This window comes from Rhipicephalus microplus, chromosome 1 (assembly GCF_043290135.1).
Source record: "Rhipicephalus microplus isolate Deutch F79 chromosome 1, USDA_Rmic, whole genome shotgun sequence".
Classification (NCBI taxonomy): Eukaryota; Metazoa; Arthropoda; class Arachnida; order Ixodida; family Ixodidae; genus Rhipicephalus; species Rhipicephalus microplus.
The window spans coordinates 232,551,224-232,575,198 of NC_134700.1; the positions used below are offsets into that span (position 1 = coordinate 232,551,224).

The 23,975-nt window shown below is 46.1% G+C and overlaps 2 protein-coding genes across 3 annotated transcripts in view; one reads left to right on the top strand and one right to left on the bottom strand.

Moving 5' to 3' along the window:
• Positions 1-803: 803 nt before the first annotated feature.
• Positions 804-23,975, top strand: part of LOC142811756 (oxytocin receptor-like) — a 269,265-nt gene continuing 246,093 nt past the window's right edge. For both annotated transcript variants that reach the window (XM_075891593.1, XM_075891594.1), the window contains exon 1: positions 804-1,087. The gene's annotated coding sequence lies outside the window, so the exon portion shown is untranslated. The remainder of the gene's footprint in view (positions 1,088-23,975) is intronic.
• The window catches only part of LOC119166461 (oxytocin receptor), a 60,996-nt gene continuing 57,355 nt past the window's right edge, over positions 20,335-23,975 (bottom strand). The window contains exon 2 of the mRNA XM_075872559.1: positions 20,335-22,721. Coding sequence (XP_075728674.1) covers positions 21,034-22,491 — 1,458 coding nt within the window. The 5' untranslated portion in view covers positions 22,492-22,721 and the 3' untranslated portion in view covers positions 20,335-21,033. The remainder of the gene's footprint in view (positions 22,722-23,975) is intronic.

Consider the following 23,975-nt stretch of genomic DNA (forward strand, 5'->3'; position numbering starts at 1 on the left):
ACTAAAATGGAAGTGTTGTACGTCAAAAAAGGTTCAGACGCATTGCCTGGCCACGACGACGTTGGTCAGAAGATGGTTCCAGTGGCTCGATGAGGTACTTCACCGGTGACGTTTATTGAAGTATACGATATGGGCCATGATACTTGGGGACCAACTTAGTAGAAAGGTCTGGTGTAGAAGAAGGGACATGCATCCAGACGAGGTAACCTGGATTGTGGGAAGTAGCGTTAATTGATACCTCATGGTGGTGCTTTTCCAGACATGATTTTGTATAAATTTATGTCGGGAAAAATAGAAGGTTAAAGGAAAAACCGGGTCACTAATTTTTTGAAAAACCAATAGCCGAATATTCTTCTATTAGTTGCCCATTTTCTTTGGCGTGTTGTGTCAACATCTGCATCTGACTCTTCACGCTCTCGATGAGGAGCCCTTAAGGAAGTTCTTATTTATTGCCCGCGTACATCGGCATTTGAAAAATGAAATAAAACAAGTACTTCTTGTACAACGCAACTCCAACTACTTTAACTCCTTTATTCTAGTTCGGCGAAAGGTCTTGCGCAGACACCATTGGAAGCCACCTATCAGCTCACTTTACAAGCGGGAATTCTTCAACGAGGTTTTTTTTTTTTTTTTCATGCACTTAAGCTACCGCGAACTGTTTCGCGCGATGACCGAATCGACATCAGGACAAAAGAAAGAAGCGAGATAAATAACCACCCACTCGCCCTGTATAGATAGTTGAACAGCGCAGCTGAAATGGGCGGCCCCGGTGTGTTATCACTGGGTTTATCACGAAGCCGTTCCATTCCGTGAAGCTGGATGGCTTGCAAAGCAGTGTATCATACGGTGTGGAGTTGACATTGAATTTTGATGATAGGCGCAGAAAGGCACAGCATTTTCATGAAATGCACAAGAAGACCACTAAGAATGTAGCGCATGCTCCCTAAAGTTTTCCATTAGAGTGTCATGCGCCATTTTCGGTGGAACATGTGTCGTCCTGTCTGGTGCATGACCTTGAGGATCCCTTGGGAGCAGCATGCGTGCTTCTGCCGCATTCTTCGCTTCGGAGCGCTTCAGCGGAGCAGTGGTGAGTACTCGAGTTTACGTAATTTTTCTGTCACATACGCTTTTCCCCGCGTGCACTTCGCCATTTTTACTGATGCAGTGCAGGGTAGTGAGCTTGTCCAATTTTCGCGGCACATACCTTCGCCAAAGCCAACATGCCTATTCGTTTCGCTTCGGCATGTGGCAGCTCCGTTGTAAACGAAGCCTCACAAATTTTTACGTATAAGTTTCCGAAGGATCTCTCATGTCGTGTGAACCACGGTGGCCGTAGTGCCGCCGGAGTTCCTTCCTTGTGACCGCTGCTGCAGTTTCGAGATGTGAAAAAGAACAAGATATTTTTCTGTGTCCATAAAGCGGAGGCTAAACACACACCTGTGCCCCGCCGCTGTGGTCTAGTGACAACCGTGTATATTCGGCTGCTGACCCGCAGCTTGCGGGATCATATCCCGGCTGCGGCGGCTGCATTTCCGATGGAGGCGGGAATGTTGTAGGCCCGTGTGCTCAGATTTCGGTGCACGTTAAAGAGCCCCAAGTAGTCGAAATTTCAGGAGTCCTCGACTAGGCGTCTCTCGTATTCATACGGTGTTTTCGGGACGTTAAACTCCACAGATCAATCAAACAGACACCTGTCTACACGCACAGACATCCATGACTACCACGCTAGTTTTACGTATGTAGTGCAATGTACTTGGCATTCACCGTGTTCGACCAACGATGTAGCGTGCTCACTCATGCGCCTGTCGAATTACAGCTGGCTCCGAGAATGATATTCATCTGCACTCTCAGCTATAGCTCTGGCGTGACCACAGTCATCACAGGCACCGCTGACGATTCAAGCTTTCTTGCACAGAGCAATTGTGGCGTGCCAACAAGATGCATGACGTGCTATAGTTAGCGAACCGTTAGCGGAACGACAAGCTCGGAAATGGTCGCCTGCCACATTGAGCCGAGACGCGAGTGCACTGCGTAGGACCTTGACATGTTGCCCACGTGCGCCCTCTTCACAGACCTAGGCTTTTCATCCTGCCATGGGGTGCTCGCAAGCAAAATAAACTACCGACAATCCGTTTACTGGCTCCCGTTTCCAACTGCGAAACACCATACTGAGCTCTCCGGCACGGCTGAGAATGAAACGCTAACGTTATTCGTTAGACACAGGAAGGGGGCGGAAAGGCAAGGGTAGTGTTTGGTCGGGAGTTGGCGCCTGTATGCCGGATGCGCGCCGTGCCTAACGACAGGGACGGATGTGAAGTTCGAGGACTAAACGCGTTGAGAGAAGGCTAGCGCGGATGCGTGGGCATAGGACTTATAGCGAAGAGAGTGGGGGTACACTCAGGTTGCATTAACTAAATGCGTTTTTCCACAAAGTCATTAGCATGCGCTGTGCTTTTCGGTTCTAATCGGTTTGCATGCAAACACCGTGATATGATTACGAGACAACAGGCCCTGTAGGCCTCAAAAATACATTTTTTCAACGCCAGCCTATATTTAAACGCATGAGCGCTATTTTTAACCTTGCCTTTTTTTTATTTTTATCCGAATGCCGTCACTTCTGACACAATCGAAACTGCTAGCTCTAGCGGGGCGGGTCGCTGCTTTAGCCACTCGGTTGCCGCCATCACCGGGATGTTTCAAGTGCGTTGTATTTTGGGTGCTTTAGGAGCCCGGCTTGCCGTATACATCTATAAATCTCGTGTGGCGGGATCGCGCTCAAAATTAAGTGGTTAGTAAAAACCTACAACACAGCTGGCAATGCTCCAAAACTGGTTAAAATAAACGGACAACGTCCTAAATATTGTATTTAAGAGGGTTTTCATCAATAACTAATCCCTTCAATTGACTTAAAGCGCTAAAATTGATTCTTAAACAAGGGTATCACACCAGCGGCGACCAAGAAAGAGCGCCAATACCTCGCCAACGCTGTAATTGTTCCTCCGATCTGAGAGACAAAAACTTTCTGATGGGTTGCGACAACTAATTGATCGGCCACTCTCTGTGCCGACGCTGCCGGAGCACCGTCCTCGCTTTTCGTCGGCTCACAAGGCAGTCAAACCCTTCTTGCGCTTTCTGGACACAACGGGCCTATGTAGACGCCTTCGATCTTTGCATAGTACAACCGTTGCATATGCGTCAGCCAATGTAGTGCCAATTTTCTAATCAAAGAAAAAAAAGTAATCAAAGAAAACAAAGATTGAACTTTTCTTCTCCTCCTCAACTCGTGTTAGGGGAAAGAATAATTGCTGATTTCAGAACCGAACACCATATGACTTTGAGGGGCGCCGTAAAGGAGGGCTTTGGAAATTTCGACCACCTGGGTTTCTTTAACGTGCGCCCAAGTATAAGCACACGAGCCTAATCACGCGTCTTTAGGCTCGAGCACTATAACGACTAGATCCCCGTTGCGGGTGCTCGGAGGGAGTGAGCAAGACGTTCACAGAACCACTTCTACGGAGGGCACTGGCTGCCTTAAGGAAAACAAGTCCACTAGTCGATACCTTGCCTCCAGCCACATTTTATGTTGAACGACTTCCTGCGGCATCGAGTCGTATAAATCATAGAACGCACTGTTCTTATTGTTTTTTTTTCTTACTAACTGATTCACACGAAATTAATTCCCACGATGCATGAAATATCTGGCAATTTGTTATGAGGACCACAGTTCTTTAGGACTGCACTCCACCGTCGAAACTCTCTGCGCCGGGAAAGCGTGCATATCAAAACAGCAGGTGCGAGCTTCCGTCACATGGCTCACGTTCCATCGCACACCCCCTCGCTAAGTCGTTCCCGTCACCGAGTGCATCGGACGCTCTCCCAACTCGCTTCCTGCCGCACCATTTTCATGAAAGCCAGGAGCGAGAGCAGGCTCATAGACCTTTGTGATGCGTTTCTGAAAAGGTTCGCTCATTGGTTGCATTCGTACACGAAACAACAGCTAGCTTTTTTTTCTTTTTGTTTTTTGGACGATCATACTCAGAAACTTCCTTGCTGTTCTTCCGCAGCATCAACGATGGCAGAAAGCTGCGAATAATTTAAACAAGGTTATAAACGTCGGACGTCTGCAGCAGCTATAAACATTTCAAGAAGTTGTAAACTCTTTTATTTCAGTCGCTGCGTTGCAGTCGTTGTAAACGTTTACAGCGTGCACAGGCTTTGCGATGAAAAGATTCCCTCGTTCCCGTTGGTATAAGGAAATCTGCATTCGTGTGATGGACTTTCTGAAAATAGCGTTATGAATAACTAGTATAGTGTCGAGTATGTAAGCTGTGCGCCCACGTTATATGACGCATAGCCACATACGACGCGAACCTTTCAAGCGGCATCTTTTGATCCTGGCATCTCGCAACAATAATATTTAAACAAAGAAAACACGCTTTTGAGGAAACAACCGAGACGATACGCGTGTATTGCGGAAGCTATCGAGAACGTTCCAACGTTTTGTAAAAAAGAAAAAGAAAGTTCCCGGTATCTTCCCTGAAAATGGAAGCAAGGGCAAGTATGTAAGCTGTATGAAAGCTACCTCAGGGAAAGAGAAAAAAAAAATAATGCATGCAAAGCAAAGTGGTTTCCTGTATGTGCGTGTGTGTGCGTGTGTGCGTGCGTGCGTGTGTGTGTGTGTGTGTGTGTGTGTGTGTGTGTGTGTGTGTGTGTGTGTGTGTGTGTGTGTGTGTGTTTGTGTGTGTGTGTGTGTGTGTGTGTGTGTGTGTGTGTGTGTGTGCGTGTGCGTGTGCCTGTGTGTGTGTGTGTGCGTGTGCCTGTGTGTGTGTGTGCGTGTGCCTGTGTGTGTGTGTGTGTGTGTTCCTTTTTTAACTTCTTTTAACTTTCCTGCCTTTAATATAACTTTCCTGCAGTCTTTCTTGTTGTTTTTTTTTGCTTTCGGAAATGATGTAAACAAATTTCCTTTCACTCTGTTTCGGGAAACGTAAGCAAAAAAAAGTAACCATTTTGAGCTGCCGGAAAAAAATTGCAGTTCTTTAACAGTATAACTGTAACACGATAGCACTACATAGCCCGCGTCAGAGGGAAAGCGGCGTCCCTGTAGGCGTTAGGGTCAGCGGCACTAAATTGAAATTGCTGCCATCATTGTGATGCCGGATGAAACGTCGAGCCACTTCCCCCTTTAATGCATGTACTTTCCTGATCCACAGATGCCCGAAAGGCGCCGGCAGGAACTTTAGCATTGTAATGAAGTTGGGAAAAAGTGAATAAATATAACTTCTCGACAATGTTTTCAGACTTTAAATGTGAAAAAAAAAAGCGTTGGGTTTTGATGGGGATTGAATAATAAATTTATAAATAAGTACATGAAATTTCTCGCTAAATATTTGCACTATGGAAGAGGAAAACGAGACGAAACGAAACAATATTGTAGTACAGCTTGAATGATCTAACTTTGCAAAACTAATTATTATTATTAATGTTAGTATTCGTAGTAGTAGTGACGGTGGTAGTGGTAATAGTAGTAGTACAAGTTGTCATGGTGGTGGTAGTGGTAGTCATAATAGTAGTAGTGGAAGTAGTCACACAAGAGGACATAGGAAATAATGAGGGTGCAGATCTTCGGCAGGGCAGAGAAAACGTACGAGGAAGGGAACGCAGACGAAATATAAAGTAACTAAAAAAATTACACTCTATTCAAAATGAATAGCGCAACACGCTTGTTAGGACCCGAGAAGACGTACAATTAGGCTTTCCATTTGCCTTTTTTCTATTTTTCTTTAAGCTTTCACATATCATTCATCTTCTTCAATTTTTTTTATTCGAGGTCTGGAACGTTGTTTTCTTTTTTTTCTGTAAAATGGGGCCAGTTTTTACAAATGCTTTAATTAATGCTCTAAGCCGGCTTTTTAAAAAACGGTATGCCGGAAATCAAAGACACCTGTGTACATGCACATACATCCACGACTGCCACGCTAGTTTTACGTATGTAGTACACTGTACTTGGTTGGCATTGACTGTGTTCGACCAACGATGAACCTGTCGTGTGTGTTCGTGCACCTGTCGAATAACAGCTGGCTCCGAGGATGACATTCATCAGCACTCTCACCTATAGCTCTGGCGTGACGACAGCCATCACAAGCACTGCTGACGATTCAAGCTTTCTCGCACAGAGCACTTGCGGCGTGCCAGCAAGATGCATGACGTGCTATAATTAGCTTCGTCGTTAAGTATTGATTCCCGCAGCACATGTGAAACTTTTCCTTGAGGAAGAGATGCCTTGGCGCCATCTAGCTTAGTCGCGGACAAGCACGCCCGTTGGGGAAATAATCAGCGGCATTTTCAATGTGCATTGATCGTTCAAGATAATTTGATCGAGGCACTTCATGCGCCCTATGGCACAATGCATGTGCTAGTCAACATACAATACCCATTTTTCTATGTGTTCTTCTTACGTTTCACTGAATCAGCTGCACATCTGTGCATTTTAACACTTTTACGCCATTGACGTGCTGTATGCTTCTTATAGCGTCACTCAGCGGGCAGGCAACCAATTTGGCAACAATGTGTCATATATTGTAAGTCCTCAGCAGCCCATAGAATGCGGCAGTGTGTTAGTTTTTTTTTTTTTGGGGGGGGGGGGGGAAGTCACCAGGATGCTTTCGAAAAAGCGGTCAGTTTCACTCAAAAGCTGCTAAACTATTTTCCCGAGGTTTTCGTTCTTTTTTTACTTTCATTTACTCAATATTTCAAATGAGTTTATATCGTGGCAAATGTAATTGGACTGTGCCACTGTGAACCGGTAAGCAGCTGCGGTTTACCTGTTTGCGGTGAACAATGAGCCATTCAAATGAGCCGGTTCAGTTAATTTAGGTAACATGAGCTGTCCGGAGCCACTTTTCTCACCTCTAACTTGAACAGAGGGAGTGCTCGGAACAGTCACATTGCACGCTAAAGATAGCCGCGCCCTAAGCTGCTTAATCCTGAATGAATTGGCCTCATTTTTGAAGCTCGTTCCTAGCATTTCACTGTTCTCACAGTTTCCTAATTTTCTATGTCTGTTTTAGAACACTCTACCTAAAATTTTGAACACACACTCTACCTAAAATTTTGAACACACACTCCACCTAAAACTTTAAACCCCGAAAAGCACCACTTAAACTCTAAGGAAATAGAATTGTCGATAGCATGACAGAAAACACGCTAAATTAAGCGAGTTTCTCGCTGAGCTACCACCACTGGCCCAGGATCGATCGCTGCTTGTTGCAAAAAAAAGAGGCTTCATAAAGAACCATATAGTTAGTTATACCATTCGTGAGAAGCACCATGACATTATTTTTAACTCACAGGTGATTTCGACCATAAACGTGCGTTCGTATGCTCCAACTGTAAGAAAGAGAGCCTCCAAGGGCGATAGTTTGCATATTTCTGAGCAAATCTTTCTACTTGCTCATCACTCTCGCAACTTCGTCATTTTGTTGCTTTTGTTTTTCTGACCTACAGTGTCGCTCTTGTTATGCGTAAAGCACGCAGCGTCAAGTCGCCACCTCTTTCTTAAAGAACCGTCATGGAAGCATGGCGATAAATTCACCTTACCTGCTCGAATCGGCGCTAGGTGTCAGTAGGGGCTCAGAGCGCCACGGTTACCTGCTGAAGTTATTGACCCGAAGACTAAATCTTTTTTTTTTCCACAGTTCGCGCGGATCCCGCAATGCGCGGGATCGAATCCCGGCTGCGGCGGCTGCATTTTCGATGGAGGTGAAAATGCTCTAGGCTTGTGTACTCAGATTTGGGTGCACGTTACAGAACCCCAGGTGGTCGAAATTTCCGTAGCCCTCCACTACGGCGTCTCCCATAATCATATGGTGATTTTGGGACGTTAAACCCCCCATATCAATCAATCAACGTGGTGCGAACCTGTCAACTGTTTCCTAGCGGCTTCTGTTTCTGATTTTTACCTCCTAAATATTGGTTACTCTTTGTATTTTGTACGTGCGGGTTTCATACCTAGTATTAGGAAAAGACAAATGTACTTTGGTGCCTAATCGAAGGAGGATACGAGAAACTTTCTTGCTTCTCAGGAATGTTCAATGAGTAGGCCACCTCAGTCAGACTGTGCAGGGGCAACAAGCTTCTTCGGAAAGAATGTTAACTAGGGTATTCACAAATTTAAAAGCGACATACATAGGCCTACTCAATTCCCCTACTTCTTTCATAGCATTTATAGTTCGTGAGAACTTTGATTTGGGATCGTCGGCGCAGTCAGCGTCACTACATACTGTCCTCGCAAGAAGTAATGGATTTTCGAGCGCGTGAACGGGAGATGTGAGGAGATGTTCGCATAGTCCTCTTAGTAAACCCAGGGATGATAGAAATAAAGTGAGGAAAATAAAGGGAAATAAGTGGAATTGCGGCGTTGGCGTAGTTGGTTCTTTACGAAAAAACACCTTGCCCAGGACTGATAAATTAATAAAGCTACAAAATTAAATCAATAACAAATGTTTCCGGTTCTGAGTGAACATCGATACCAGTTTGTTTGCGTGCCAAACAGGTGCTCTACCATGCAGCCTCGTGTTTGCTTCGAAATATAACTCGTACATTGAAAATATCACTTGAAAAATATAACTTGTGCATTGAAAATATCACTTCAAAAATATAACTCGTACATCGCAAACACACGCGTACTATACAGGCTTCGCAGTAGAAGTAATATCGCAGTGATATTGAGTAGTACAAGCGTGCATTGCCATCGGGGGGGGGGGGGGGGCAGAACATGGGAATGTCATAATGACCTCGTGGTTTAAAGTCACCACCCATTACAAAAGGCACACACGTTAGCGCGTGCATTCCCTTAAAGGGGCCCTAAAACACTTTTTCAAGTAACCATGGAAGAATTCGCTGGAAGAACTTATTGCCTGATGAACTCACCACCGGGAAAATTTTAAGAATCCGTCCAATGAGAGTTAACTTACAAAGATTTGTCGCACGCTGCAATTTCATTCTCTCTTCTCTCGTCCCGACGAAAGCGCTAGAAGCTAAACAGGGAGAGAAGGCAGGGGCAAAATACTACGTCACCCACGCCTCGTGACCTTGAGCATTCTTTTTTCTTCGAATGCGCGGTTTTTTCAGTGTGATCGCGCGCCCACGCGTGGACAAGTCACGGCCTCCCACGGCGATTCATGTAGATACCAAGAGCGCCATGTTCACGTCAGTCAATGGCTGATAGATTGGCTTGTTACGTGTGAACTTTGGGCATCTTGTGTAGTTTATCGAAAGAAGTGAAAGCAATCTTTAGCTGCCTTTCATAATTTATTGTGAATTCCAGGCAGCGTGCTGCGCTATAATATTTGACTCACGTGTTGTCGGGAGCCTCTACTTCCGATCGGCGGCGTTTTCTGACCATGCTCAGAAAAGTGTTGCAGGGCCCCTTTAAGACTGCTAGTTTGTGTATAGCAAGTTCGAAAACATTTCCTTATCATATAAAGTAAACTAGATTTATTATAGTTCACGGTACACGCATAATTGCTTGCGGTTTAAAGCATGCTACCTCTAATGCCCTTCGGCGCTGTGGTACTATAATAAATAAATAAATAAATAAATACACAAAATGAAGTAATATGCGAAAGCATCAATGACGCAAGCCACTTTCAGCTTTATTGGTTACATAGTAGTAATCCACAACTTAAACCATCGAACATATTTTGTGTCAGTGCCCTCAGTACAACTGTCAGAAACAGTCACTGTCCACAGTGTTCATACATTTTGACGACTAGCCGCTTTCCGAAAAAATAATTCTGGAATGCCGGAAAGGTCCAGCTTCACGCCGAAAAGGGGTGACGGAGGCTCTTTTGAAGTTTCTGCAGTTGACGCGCCTCGTCGAACAATTATGAGATTCTAGTGTGTGTGTGTGTGTGTGTGTGTGTGTGTGTGTGTGTGTGTGTGTGTGTGTGTGTGTGTGTGTGTGTGTGTGTGTGGGTGGGTGGGTGGGTGCGTGTGTGTGTGTGTGTGTGTGTGGGTGGGTGGGTGTGTGCGTGTGTGTGCGTGTGTGTGCGTGTGTGTGTGTGTGTGTGTGTGTGTGTGTGTGTTAGTGCGTGGGTTAGTGCTTGCATGCTTGCTTGATTGCTTCCCTCCCTTTCACTCCCTTTGTCATTCCCTTTTTCTTACTTTTCTGTCTTCCATTCCCCCTTCCCCAGTGTGGGGTAGTGAACCAGATACTTGCTTTCCGGCTAACCTTCCTGCCTTTCTTCATACTATATCTCTCTCTTCTCGAGCAACATCATACAGTAAAACGTATGCACTAAGTGTTGGAAGACAGAATATCGCTATCGCGTTCAAATCGTAAAGGCGAAGCTTAAGAGTTCCCCCATTTTTTTTCCTGTTTTCCAACATTTTAATTTCAGGGCACTGGGATTGAAAGAGATATAGTTTATACTGGTTAAGCATAAGACACTGAGACAAAAGGTACAGACGTAAACAGCACACGTGCTTGATAGAGGCAGTTAGACGAGCAATTTACTTGATGTAAAAGTCATTGCTTTAAAAGTTTTCGTGCTTAATGATATTCAAGTCCCCTGTAGGAATGAAATGGGAGTTGTTGAAAAGAAATCATGTTTTGTTGAATTTTGTGGCACTCCTTTTTCCGACGTCTGTTTGCGATGAAGAATATCTTGTTTCCTTCGACGCGGTTTTCCTCTTCACAAGCGTACACGTACAGCGAGCAGTGGCCACAGCGCCCACAGTTCCAAAGTGTGAAAACAGCAAACTTCGTTATGAAAGAAAAGCCCTGCAGGCAGCCGCCCCCTCTCCGAAGATATTTTTGTGGTATGTCGGTTAGTGTTTCTGCTTCCTAAAGCTTGTGCGTCAACGCAATCACCACCAATTTGAGCACTATCGCCCGGCTTCAACGTGGAGCGGAAAAAAAAGAACTGCTTGCCATTCCTAGGTGTCCTCGGTACGAAAATCGGGGGTTCACTCCCTTTCTAAGTGCATCGAGAGACAACATCCACCGGTCACTGCCTCGACGCTGTTTCGAACCTTACTTTCCACCAGAAAGCATGCGGTGATATCGTTTCTTTGCACTCGTACCCGGAGGTTCGTTCTTCGGAGGCTAAGCGAAAGGAGCAAGAACGAATGATGGGATCCGACCTTATAAAGAACAGTTACTCAAACGCTTTCTCTGAAAGCTTTGCAAGCCACCAGGCCGATTCCCGTTGACCCCTTTCAGAAGTCACCACTTCGCAAGAGTGTATGGGTCTGCATTTTTTATATATATAAGCACCAGTAAAGAGCTCACACGTTTTCTGTCAAACCAAGCATTAAAGTGGAAAAAAGCCCATTTCCACGCTTGGCCGGTTATTTTTGTGCCGAAAAGGTGAACCACTCAATAATGAAGTGCAGGGAGGGATTCCATTCATTCCTTGTGCACACTGTAAAGCTTCATACGTGGGAGCATAGGTCAGCGAAAATTGTAGAGCACACTCAAACTCACGGATGTAACAGATTTAGTTTTGCGCTTAGAACTCACTCGGACTCAGACTCATCAAATTTTTCCCGAACTGGACTCGGACTCACGCTCACAAAAATTTTCTTCAGACTCTATCGGACTGAAGCTGACCAAAATACTCACTCAGACTCACGGCTCGATCTGAGTCTTAGTGAGTGTGAATGAGCCGACTGATCAGTCGAAATCTTGAATTAGTTTTTTAGAAAATGGTTTCAATGCTTTTTTACGACAATATCTGACGTAAACGGTGCTCTTCTTGGCGCCTTCTAATATAATGCGTTCGAATACGAGGTGTGAGTGGTTGCTTGCGGGTTGACAAAATACGATAAATATATATATATATATATATTTCTGACGCATCTTGGCGAAAGGTGCTTTATGAGGCAGGCCTGGCTACCAGCGAGCGGCGTACGCGAGCTACTACTATTGCCACCGATCATCATCGTCTTCTTCAGTAACAACAGAGCGTCCGTTATTCAGATTCATTACAAATACTCCACGCGAAATAAGGAGCCATCCTGGCGACCTATGGACAAGTAAACACGGGAGGGTCATAGCAGGGCTTAAGTCTCGACACGTGGACGATTTCGTGGCCACGACGACGTTGGTCAAAGATGGTTCCAGTGGCTCGATTAGAAACTTCACCGGTTACGTTTTTTTTTTTTTGTAGTATACGATATTGGCCGTGATACTTGGGAACCAGCTTGGTAGAAAGGCCAGTTGTAGCAGAAGGTACATGCAGTCAGACGAGTGAACCTGGATCGTAGGAAGTAGTGTTAATTGACGCGTCATGGTGGTGCTTTTGGCGTCCTTGGTCTTTGGTTGTGAATGATCTTGCCAATTGGCGGCGTTCTTCAGCGTATGTAGCGGCTTGAGACAGAGTCGTGGACTCTGAGGAGTCAGGTCTGTACGAAAGAATGGTTTTCATAGTGCAAGAAAGTTCGCGTCCGTAAAGGAGGAAAAAAGGAGAGAATCCAGTAGTGCTTTGAATGGCGGTATTACAGGCGAACGTGATAAATGGGAGCATTGGGTCCCAATCGGAGTTGTCTGATGAGATGTACATAGACAGCATGTCACCTAGGGTGCGGTTGAAGCGCTGTCTCATTGCATTGGTCTGGAAAATATAGGCGCTTGTAGTGCGGTGAACGACGTGGCACTCACGCAGCAATGCTGTGATGACGTCTGACAAGAATACGCGACCACGATCACTCAGTAACTCTCGAGGTGCTCCATGACGTAAGGCAATAAAGTTTATTCTCTCTCTACAATAAAGTTTATTCTCTCTCTCTCTCCATGACGTAATACTATGTTGTGAAGAGCGAAAGTCGCAACGTCTTCTGCTGTAGACGAGGGAAGAGATGAAGTTTCGGCATACCACGTGAGGTGATCGACGGCAATTATGATCCACCGGTTACCTTCTGCAGTGTTCGGAACGGGAACATAGATATCAATGCTGGCACGGCTGAATGGTTGGGATGGGCATGGTAAGGGTAATAATTAAGGTAACGCTGGCGTGATGAAAGGGAGTCTTTTGTCTCTAGCACATCGAGCAAGCCCGAACGTACTGTCGTATAAAGTGGTATATGCCCCGCCAGTAATATCGGAGCCGTATGCGAGAATAAGCCTTCAGGAAACCTGCGTGGCCACATTGGGGGTCTTCATGAAACGTGAAACAAATTTCGAATCGCAGATTATGTGAAATCACGAGTAGCCACTGACGTCCACTGGGTGCGTAGTTCCGTCGGTACAGCACGCTGTCGCGAGTGGTGAAGTGCTCGACTTGCCGACGCAACGTGCGAGTAGGGGAAGAAGGCGTCTGCCCAGCCAGGATGTCTAGAATCGGAGAAACTCAAGGGTCCTTGCGTTGCTCAGATGGCATGTCGGCGATAGTGACGGCAGTGGCATCACAGATGGGACTTTCGCAGCAGGCCGGGTCAAGGGGTAGGGGCGAACGGGAGAGGGCGTCTGCGTCCGAATGTTTTCGGCCGGGGCGATATACCACGCGAATGTCATACTCTTGAAGACGTAACGCCCATCGGGCGAGGCGACCACTTGGATCCTTCAGTGACGACAACCAGCAAAGGGCGTGGTGGTCGATCACTACGTCAAAAGGGCACCCGTACACGTAAGGTCGAAATTTGTCTATCGCCCAAATAATGGCAAGGCATTCCTTTTCAGTGACGGAATGGTTGATTTTGGCTTTAGTAAGAGTTCGGCTTGCGTCGGCAACCACGTACTCTTGGAAGCTGTCTTTCTGCTGCGCAAGAATAGCGCCTAACACGACACCACTAGCGTCACTGTGGATATCTGTGGGTGCCGATGAGTCGTAGTGTCGCAGAATAGGCGGCGACGTGAGGAGGTGGCGCAGTTCATTGAAAAAATCGTCACAGGTGGCAGACCAGGCCGAAAGGTCCCTAGAGCCGACATGGAGCTTGGTGAAAAGAGCGATGATCGTCGCAAAATTATGGACGAAGCGCCGGAAGTAGGAGCAAAGGCCTATGAAGCTTCGGAGCTGTTTCATGGTGGTTGGTTTGGGAAACGCTGAAACGGCTGTAAGTTTGGCAGGGTCAGGAAGAATGCCGTCCTTCAAAACCACGTGGCTAAGGATCGTGAGCTTTCGAGCGGCGAAATGGCACCTATTCAGATTTCAGTTGTAGCCCCATGGCGGAGATACAGGTGAGGAATTTCTCATGGCGGGTTAAATGGGTTGCGAAATCAGTTGAAAAGACGACAATGTCATCTAAACAACAAAAGGAAACGTTTCATTTAAGGCCTCGAAGGACAGAGACCATTATTCACTCGAAAGTAGCTGGCACGTTGCAGAGGCCGAAGGGCATGAGTATGAATTCATAAAGCCCGTCGGGCGTGATGAAAGCTGTTTTTTCGCAATCGGTCTCTGCAATGAGTACCTGCCAATATCCAGAGCGCAGATCTAAAGATGAGAAAAATTTGGCTCCCTGTAGGCAGTCCAAGGCATCGTCAATGCGTGGCAGCGGATAGATCCTTGCGCGTAATTCGATTGAAACTTCGGTAGTCCGCACAGAACCTAAAGGATCCGTCCTTCTTCTTCACCAGCACAACGGAAAGGCCCAAAGACTGCTTGACTGTTCAATTATGCCACGTTTCAGCATATCGTCAACCTGTTCGTTGATGACATGGCGTTCGGCAGTTGACGCACGATATGGACGCTGTCGTAATAATGTCTCTTGACCCGTATCTATATGGTGAACAACAAATGACGCTCGACCTAAAGGAGGCTGATTATGGTCAAACGAGGCTCGAAAACGCTGGAGGAGCTTGATCATCTGTTCCTGCTGCTGAGGCGTGAGGTCGCAATCAATAGACTTGCGAAATACATTCATAGGGTCTTTGGCGTCAGTTGCGGGTGTAACGGCACAAGTCGGGAGAAATGGCTTGTCTGGATACATCGGGTCTTCGCAAATACAATCTAAGGTCTCAAGGCTCCTCAGACACTCGCCGCGTAGCAGGATGTATGGACAAGCAGAGACGTTGCACGCATAAAGTACCACCGAACCATTCGAAGAGTTGATGATGGCAAACAGTATGACGATGGTTCGGTGGTGCGCACTAGCTATAGTTGGTTGCGAAGGAGCGTCGAGTTAGTGGCATCAGGGGAAAACACAGGTACTAGGACGGCGGACAAAGGCGCGATGCGGACATCAGCTTCGGCAAACATTTTCGGGGGACTGTGGTGGTCGATATCAAGGCACGGATTCGTCAACGTGATTTCAGCACGAGCGCAGTCTACGAGAGCCTGATGGGTAGAAAGGAAATCCCATCCTAGTATGACATCGTAAGATGAACGTGGAAGAACAACAAAGTTGACGGCGTACCAAACATTTTGAATAAGAACACGCGCTGTGCACTGAGCCGTCGGCGCGATGAAATAGGAGGTGGCTGTACGCAGAGCAAGATTCGTAAGTGGCGTTGTAACATTTCTCAAATGGCAACACAGTTTTTCACTAATTACAGAAACGACGGCGCCTGTGTCGACAAGTGCACGTACAGCAACTCCTTCTACTAGCACATTAATTTCGTTGGGCGGACAAAGAGGAGGTCTATGAGAGTTCGACGACGACGCAGTTCTTGCCTCCGGAACTGTGGCTGTCAGTTTTTCTCTCGAGCGGGGCTCGTGCGCCGAAGCATCGGGATACAGATCGGCGACGGGGTGGTAATGACCGACGAGAGTCGACAGGGCATCGTGGGACAGCCCCGCCGCAGTGGTCTAGTGGCTAAGGTACTCGGCTGCTGACCCGCAGGTCGCGGGTTCGATTCCCGGCTACGGCGGCTGCATTTCCGATGGAGGCGGAAATGTTGTAGGCCCGTGTACTCAGATTTGGGTGCACGTTAAAGAACCCCAGGTGGTCAAAATTTCCGGAGCCCTCCACTACGGCGTCTCTCATAATCAAATGGTGGTTTTGGGACGTTAAACCCCACAAATCAATCAATCAATCGTGGGACAGGGCGTCGTGGGGACAACGAGTCGGCGATAGGGAAAGATTGTCGCTGGGGATTCTGGGCAGCCTGGTAATTAGCAGAATTCTCGCGGTCTGGAGGCTGGAAGTTTCGATGGCGACAGTAGCGTGCTATATGTCCCACAAAACCGCATGCAAAACAGATTGGTCTGTTATCGAAGGTGCGTCTTGGGTTAATGACAGAAGGTGCAGGGGCGAAGTAGGATGGGGTGCCATGTATGTAGGCAGTGTCGTAAGGTAGGAGGACCCGGTGCCCCGGTATGCGCCAGAAACAGGTGTGGCTGGGGGTCTAGCAACGACGGCAGCGTAGGTCAGCGGCGTAGGGACAGATGGAGATGAAGGCAGTGCCTGCGTGACCTGTGTCTCAATGACCTGGCGTAGACGTGTGTCTAACAAGGTCACTAGCTCGGATACTTCGGCCACAAGAGAAAGCTGACACGCAACTTCTTCATGAAAGAATTGTTTGATGTGGGAAAGTAAGACGGTGTGATTAGTAGCGACGTCGTGCACGAGGGCGCAAACATCAGCTGTATCTTCAGCGGCCCTGCGCGTCGAGACACGCTGCTTACACAACTCGTCGTACTCCTGACAGAGCTGGACAACGTGGTGACAGTCTGTGGGTTCCTAGCGATGAGCATCTGGAATGTGTCGTTGTCAACTCCTTTGATGGTGTGCTTGATTTTGTCGGGTTTGGTTAGAGATTCATCGACGCTCTTGCAAAGAGACAAGACATCTTTGATGTAACTTGTAAAGGTCCCGTCCCTGCGCTGGACTCGACTATGCAGACGATGTTCCGCGCGAAGCTGGCGCACGACGGGACGACCGAAGACCGCGGCGATGGTGGTCTCGAAGGCGGACCAGTTGGTGATTTCGCCATCGTGGTTCTTGAACCAGAGGCTGGCCGCATCATCGAGGTAAAAGCGCACGTTCGTGAGATGGTCACAGGCGTCTCATTTGTTGGAAGCGCTTACAATTTCGTACTCGACGAGCCAGTCCTCGACGTCTTCTTCATCGTCGCCACGAAAAATTGGTGGGTCGCGTTGCCGAGTCACGCCAGTACAGAAGACTGTCGTTGGTGGGGCCGCTTGAGAAGGACCAGGATCAGTCATGGTGAACGGTGAGGGTAGCGTCCGATTACGAAGTTCCAAGTTGATGCGAATCCCGGCTCCTCCACCACTTATAATAGAGGTGTTGTACGTCGAGAAAGGTTCTGACGCAGCTTGGCGAAAGGTGCTTTATGAGGCAGGCCTGGCTACCGGTGAGCGGCGTGCACGAGCTAATACTACAGCCACCGATCGTCGTCGTCTTCTTCAGTAACAGCAAAGCTTCCGTTAATGAGATTCATTACAATTGAGATTGTAATGAATTGAGATTCATTACAGACAATAATGCCAAGGAATATATAGGGGAAGATATTAGAACCAATGTAATGTAAAAATAAGAAGATAGGTGGATGAAAAAATAACTTTCCTCACGGCTTTATATCAATACATATTGAAATGGTCTTGAACGATACAGCTTTGGAATACCTGTGCGTAGAGGAGAATACAAACATGGATCCAGGTAATGCTCTTAGTTATGCTTAAGATGAGTCGGAAAGACAATGGGTGGGTACACGTAAGTGGAACTCGGCCCGTCTTACTCGAGCTCAAACTCACAAAAATATTACTCACTTGAACTCACCCATACTGTTACTCATGGCTTTATGTGAGTCTGAGTGAGTCGACTACCCCGAGATGATGTGAGTGGAGGAGTGCCCCAACTGGGCACAGAGAGGTGAACGACCATGGCATTGATTTTTAGAACTTCCGCTTCGTTGACTTGGAGTTCAATCACACTATATAATCGGCTTTTTGTGAAATTCCGGCATATGTAGGCGACACCTGGTAACGGGGTCTGCAGGTGCTCTGCCAAGCAACTATTTCAATAGACTTTGGCATGTCACTCGGATGAAGCTTTAAATCCCCAACCCCGCTGGTTGAACAAAAGGGAAAATGACTATATACCGACTCTGCTTTCTGACGCGCCACAGTCACCCTTGAAGGAGGGTCTCATCTGGTTTTTCATGTTCTTTAATAAAATAAATATTCACTCTTAGTGGCTACCTTGGTTGGTATAACTTTTCCAACCATAATAGATACACTGTATTGAACTGAAAGCAAGCTATGTATATGCGTAGAAAATCGTTCTACTGACTGATCTTTAAAGTAATGGCTCACAAGAAGCTAAAGCTAGAAATCAATCTTCCTGTTATTTTGTCAGCAAGATTTTGAATGGGAAAAAGCTCTGTATGCGAGAAATCGTTCTCGCTGGAGTGATTCATAGATATTTAAATTCCCAATGACAGGCAGCAAAAATTTCTCGAACTTTGCGCCTTTTGCGCCACTCGCGGGCTCATTGGCCTGCACCGCATAATAAATTGTTCAGCCGCGGAGTTCCAACTTTCAAGAGTTTAAGGAATCAGCGAAATGCCACGCCCTTGTTTTGGCAAGCCCAGAAACACATACGGAAAAGCGCTTGCTGAAGATATCTTTGCGGGATTTCGTGAATAAAAATTCATCAGACATCTGCAGCCTAATGAGCGGTCGTTCTACTGCAGGCTTAGTGAAATGCATACGAACACAAAGTGCATTTTCGAGTTCGGGCTGCTGTAAATTTAGATAGGCAGACCGTTGAACCAAGATGGCATAGCTTTTGCTTAGTATAAAAATGATCGAAAGTCCAGGAAGTTGGTAAACATTCTGAAGTTTTCGAAGATATTGGCTCTAAAAACTTAGGTGCATGGTGCAAAAGAAACTGAGAACAGAACTGCCAGCGTTTGCGTTCTCCTTTTCTGTCACGGATCCCGGGTAGCTGCGTCGATTGAAGAACTGTAGTCTTTTTCTGTGTGATATCATGGCCCTATAAACAGGCACACTTTACAAGCTAGACATCATCATCACCATCATACTGACTACGTCCACTGGTGCACAGAACCCTTTTTCCAAGTCCCCATTACTTGGTCTTGTGTTGCAGCGGTCCCGTTATTCCCCTAACTCCTAACTTTCTGCCCCCCCTCTCCCGCGATTGCCTTCCTTTGAAGTCTAGTCTGCTGCTCTTAATTACCGGCGGTTGTCTTGCGTTTGCTCTACATGCCTTGCCTATGCCCATTTCTTATTGACTTCGACTGAGGTTTCTTTAACACCCGTTTGTTCCCTGACACTATCTGCTCTCATCTCCCTTAAAATTACTCATCATTTTTTTCATGGCTTATTGCTCCATTGTTCATTTAGGCTAAACATTTTCTTTAGCCTTCAGGTTTTTGTCCACGCAACATGTGGGTACTCAGGATGAGGCAGAATGTTCAAATAGAATGCGGATCATTACTGACTAACAATTTGTTTCTGGCCGCTGGTCGTAATAAAGGGCAATATTCTGAAGATCATTGTCACTTTCTCACTTGGTCACAGGCGGATCCATCAGCTGAGCCTGGTAAAACGTATATCGCACATGTACTTTAATGTCACGCACTGTTCACATTTGCTCTAAATTCGGTTCATAGATGTACGTAATATTTTATGAATCTCAAAGGTAAAAAATTGGCAGCGAACAGACAGTTTAGGGGCCTTGTCAAGCGTCAGCGTGCTCAGCGCATAAATTTTCACCATCACACTCACATGTTATGATTGCTGTTCCGCGAGAAACCCTCAAAGCTTTTTTTTTCACTATCATATATGGAAATTCTGGTGGACCCATCTAATCATACTTGATAATTAATATTCGAAAAACAGGAAAGTACTTACAGCCGATGTCACTCAGTATGTGTTGCCAGTTGGGCGATGTTCCTAGGTTTCCGGTAATTTCACGCTGTCTAAACTTACCTGCGCTACACGGCGCTTCAAAAGGGCTCAGAGGTGATTAATTATGTAAGGTTTGAATGGTTATGCTAAGACAAAGGTTCAAGAAATATTGACACGAAAATTTAAAAGTACCCACCATCAACAGCACTGCATTTTCTAAAGTATATTCCACGTCATTCAGTAAAGAAAGCAAAGACAGCACACTGACCTTAACAATGAAGTGTGGCAGTTTGGGCTAGTTGGTATGACATGACGATAGTTATAGCGCGAGAACAGAACAACGACAAAAAAACTGAAAGGAGACGAGCACTCTCCTTCTTGTCTCTTTGTCGTCGTTCTCTTTTCGCGCTTTAATTATCATCATGTTAACAATGAATTTCTGAAGACAACTTTCATACTCTTATGATTATGACCACGTTTCCAAGAATCAAAAATAGGAATTAAGGTGTTAGCACTATTTCATTTAGTCCAAGTTCTTGAAGACAACACAAATCTCTTGATTTTGAAGTGCTGGTAGTTTATTTTATTTTTAAAATATGCATATACGCCACCTGGTGTCGCAAAGGTACTGGTCGTCCTGTCAGAATTTTCACACAGCAACTGTACATTTCTAAAGATGCAGAAAGTGAGTTTACGAAACTATGGATGGTAAAATAGAATGACAAAGGGTAACAGGTAAAATAGAATTTCTAAAATATGCCAAAAGTACGCCAGCTCGAAGATACTGAGTATGTGCAGCAAACATCCCGCTTGATTCTCGTAAATATTTCACATTGCAAACGTTCCCCATATTCCTAGACTTGCTTAGAGAGCATATGCAGCTTAACTATCTCTTGTTCTTATATGTATGTTTTTTCTTTCGACCCGCTTTACTAAAGGTGTGTTTTTCAAGCGACTTCTTACAGCAATCACCATCAAGGTGATTCATTGACGCACTGCCCATATTTATTGCAAAACCGTATAGTCGGGAAAGATATATGAGTAAGATCGGTTTTGTAAACACGTGAGTAAACATGTTAGCCAGTAATTTAACACTATGGAATAGCTGTTGCTGTCAAATACCAGGCCGAATGGTCCCGCCACATTTCTTACGTTAAAATTAGAGTAGGCAAATTCTTTCTGAAATATTCTGTTATGAGCTTTCGGCATTCAACATTTTGGAAGTAGATGAACACCTGTGACCAGCCTACAATTTTCACATTTTTTCCTCTGGTGTTTCAAGCTCTCTGCTACTTCTGCATTTTTGCTCAGACAGATGTCCTTGCGCTGTTATCGGTCGCTTACGGCGACGTGTAGGCAACGTCGAACAAGAGGTGCGGAACGCAATGGTAGTGCGTTTCGAACCGGAAGAGCACGTCAGCCTACGCCATAAGCCACGCACTCGAGCGTCGCAACTGGTACCCGCTGCTCCACCATTGAATGCCAGGTACACGTACGGGTTGACGGCACTATTCGAGGCAGAGATGACGCCGAACACGGCCACCATGTTGGGTCCCAGCGAAACGTCTCGCGCGAAGGCCAGTATCACCTCTTGAACCATGTACGGCAAGTTAGTCACCAGGAAAGCCACGAATATCACCACTGCCATCTTGAGTGTCCGCAGACGCGCTCTAGGCAGCGTGCTTCTGTTTGATGTCTCGCTGAAAGCCATCGTTGCGTGTGATGACCTCGACGTTGGAGTCGTAGTAAGGGTCATGCGATTGCCTCCTGGCGTTCTAGTATTGGAAGCGGCCATCTTCCGCATCTTAAATAAGATGCTACTGTAAAGTGCCACCAGCGCACAGAGTGGGAGGATAAACACAAGTGTGAACACGAAAGCCATGTAGATCTGTCGGACGGTAGTGGTGGTGTCACGATAGATGTAGAAGACTGAGGCACAGTAGCACTTATCCCGCACCACTACCACCCGGAACACGAATAGGTTGGGAAGGGAAGGGAGCAGCGAGAGCAGCCAGCAGACCGCAGCCACTGAGCGAGGTCTGGGAGCCAGCACAAGTGGCTTACAGATGGCGTAATGGCGGTCCACCGCGATGCCCACGAGCATGTACGTAGATGATACCAGCGCGAACGTTTGCATCACCTTGAATGCGCGGCAGAGCTCGTCTCCGGCGATCCAGACTCTTCCCATGATCTCCCACAACAGCTGCGAGTTCATGGTGACCACAGTGACCAAAAGGTCGGCTAGGGCAAGGTTTAAGAACAGTATCTGAGCCTTGAAGACCTTGTGGCGCCGTGACGTCAGGAGACGGTAACACACGACAGTGTTTCCGACGAGAGACAAAACTAACATGATGGCGATGAGGGTGATTCGCAGATTGCTGGTGTAGACTGGGCCGAACACTTCGTCCGCCATGAGCGTCGTCGTTTTCGCCGCCGCCGCCAGGGTCGTGTCGTTATCGGCGTCGGGAAATACTGCGAACTCGGGAGGCATGATGGCGATACTGCCGTTCCAAAGGTGGAGTCTTGTCCCGTTCTCTTTAAGGCTAGCCGCAGTGTCAGTGAAGGCCGTGAAGCCGGAGCCATTAGACCTGTACGCAGGTGCAAGCTCGGATGAAATATCCGTCGTATTGAAATTTCTAGTCACTCTGCTTAGGAGGATAAGAGAGGGGATGCTGTGGATTGCTGGCTGGCCTAGCCTTGCAATGTACGCCATGCCTAAACTTCTCAGGTGATAAGGAACGAGTGTATCTGTGTGGGTCACTGCTTGTGACCAGTCCTTCTCCCTGGTGCAACATGAATGATGAAGTTGTGGACGTTCTTGTCGGCATCATCGCTCGTGATTTATAGCATATTCTTAGATAACCAGTCTGTTTTCTTGCATTCAGAAGTCATGGCAACCACAGTAGGGGGGGAGGGGGTCTCACTTGCAATTTCCAGAAGAATCTGAAAGGATGAAACAAACAAACGTATAAATATGAATAATCCCTCGGAGCTACACCGATAATTAACTACACTTCTGACATATTCTTTCAGTAAAATGGCTGTAGCATGAATATTCTCGAACTTAAGTCTGTGGTTAGAGCGAAAAAATACGAAGGATTTATTATGACCATATCTACGCCTGGGATAAGTTGATCGTCAAAGACGAATGGCAAGAAAAAATCAAGCAAATCGAATTTTCAAATTTCACCATATGACACAAGTTACAAGGGTTAAAAGGAACTCGTGCGTCTTATATAATTTGTCAAAAGCAATTTAGCCAGCAAAAGGCATTTCGGAGCTTCTATAAAAAGGTTTTCTGGATTATTTCATAATTTGACACAGAGTGTTTAGGACGAGATATACGTCTGCTTGTTTGTCTTGAGGGCTTTAGTAGTTCGTCTTTTGTTTTACTCCCATTACATCCATGCCAATCACACGGTAGTCATCAGGTGTCTGAGACCTGGCTGCTGTTTTCCTCCTCCTCCGACTCCTCCTTACTGAGTTTGACGCATAAGTTTTACTTTTTTTTTCGGAGCCATTGATCCCCAGAGCCACAGCGTAACAGACGTGGAAAATGAAAATGTTTGTCGCATTTTTCTAAAAATAGTTTACTTCAGCATCGACCACTTAGCGTCAAATACAACGTCAAATATATAAAAGCTTATGAAGTAAATCTTTATTAGATATACATGGTCAGATAATGCCCTCAGTTGAACTAGAAATTTAAAGTGTATGTACCATATTACTCGCGGTAAATATATTTTTCTACCAATATTATTTTTCATGGGCCTGACAAATATAAACAGCAGCTTTCGAAATAAAAAGCACCTTGTTTCAATCAGCACGATGGTTTTAGCTGTAATAATTCATGCACGGCGACACACTCAGCGTATAGATCGGTACAGTCTCCGCGTCATGATCTTCCATATAGGTCGGCTTGGGAATGGTGTATTTTACACAACCACTTCTATTCATCGACAATGCCACCTCAGCGTTACTGGAGTATTACGTTACGGCCGGTGGCTACAAAACCAATCGACTAAGCTACCAAGCTTGGAAGATCGTCTTTATTGATACGCCGCTTCAGACGAGCGCAGCGTATAAATGCTCGTCCGTTGCTGCTGCTACTCAAATAAGCAGTTGTTTTTATGTTAGCATTCGTCTTTCTATGGACATGGCATCCCACAAACAGCGCAAATGATTTTTCAATTACAT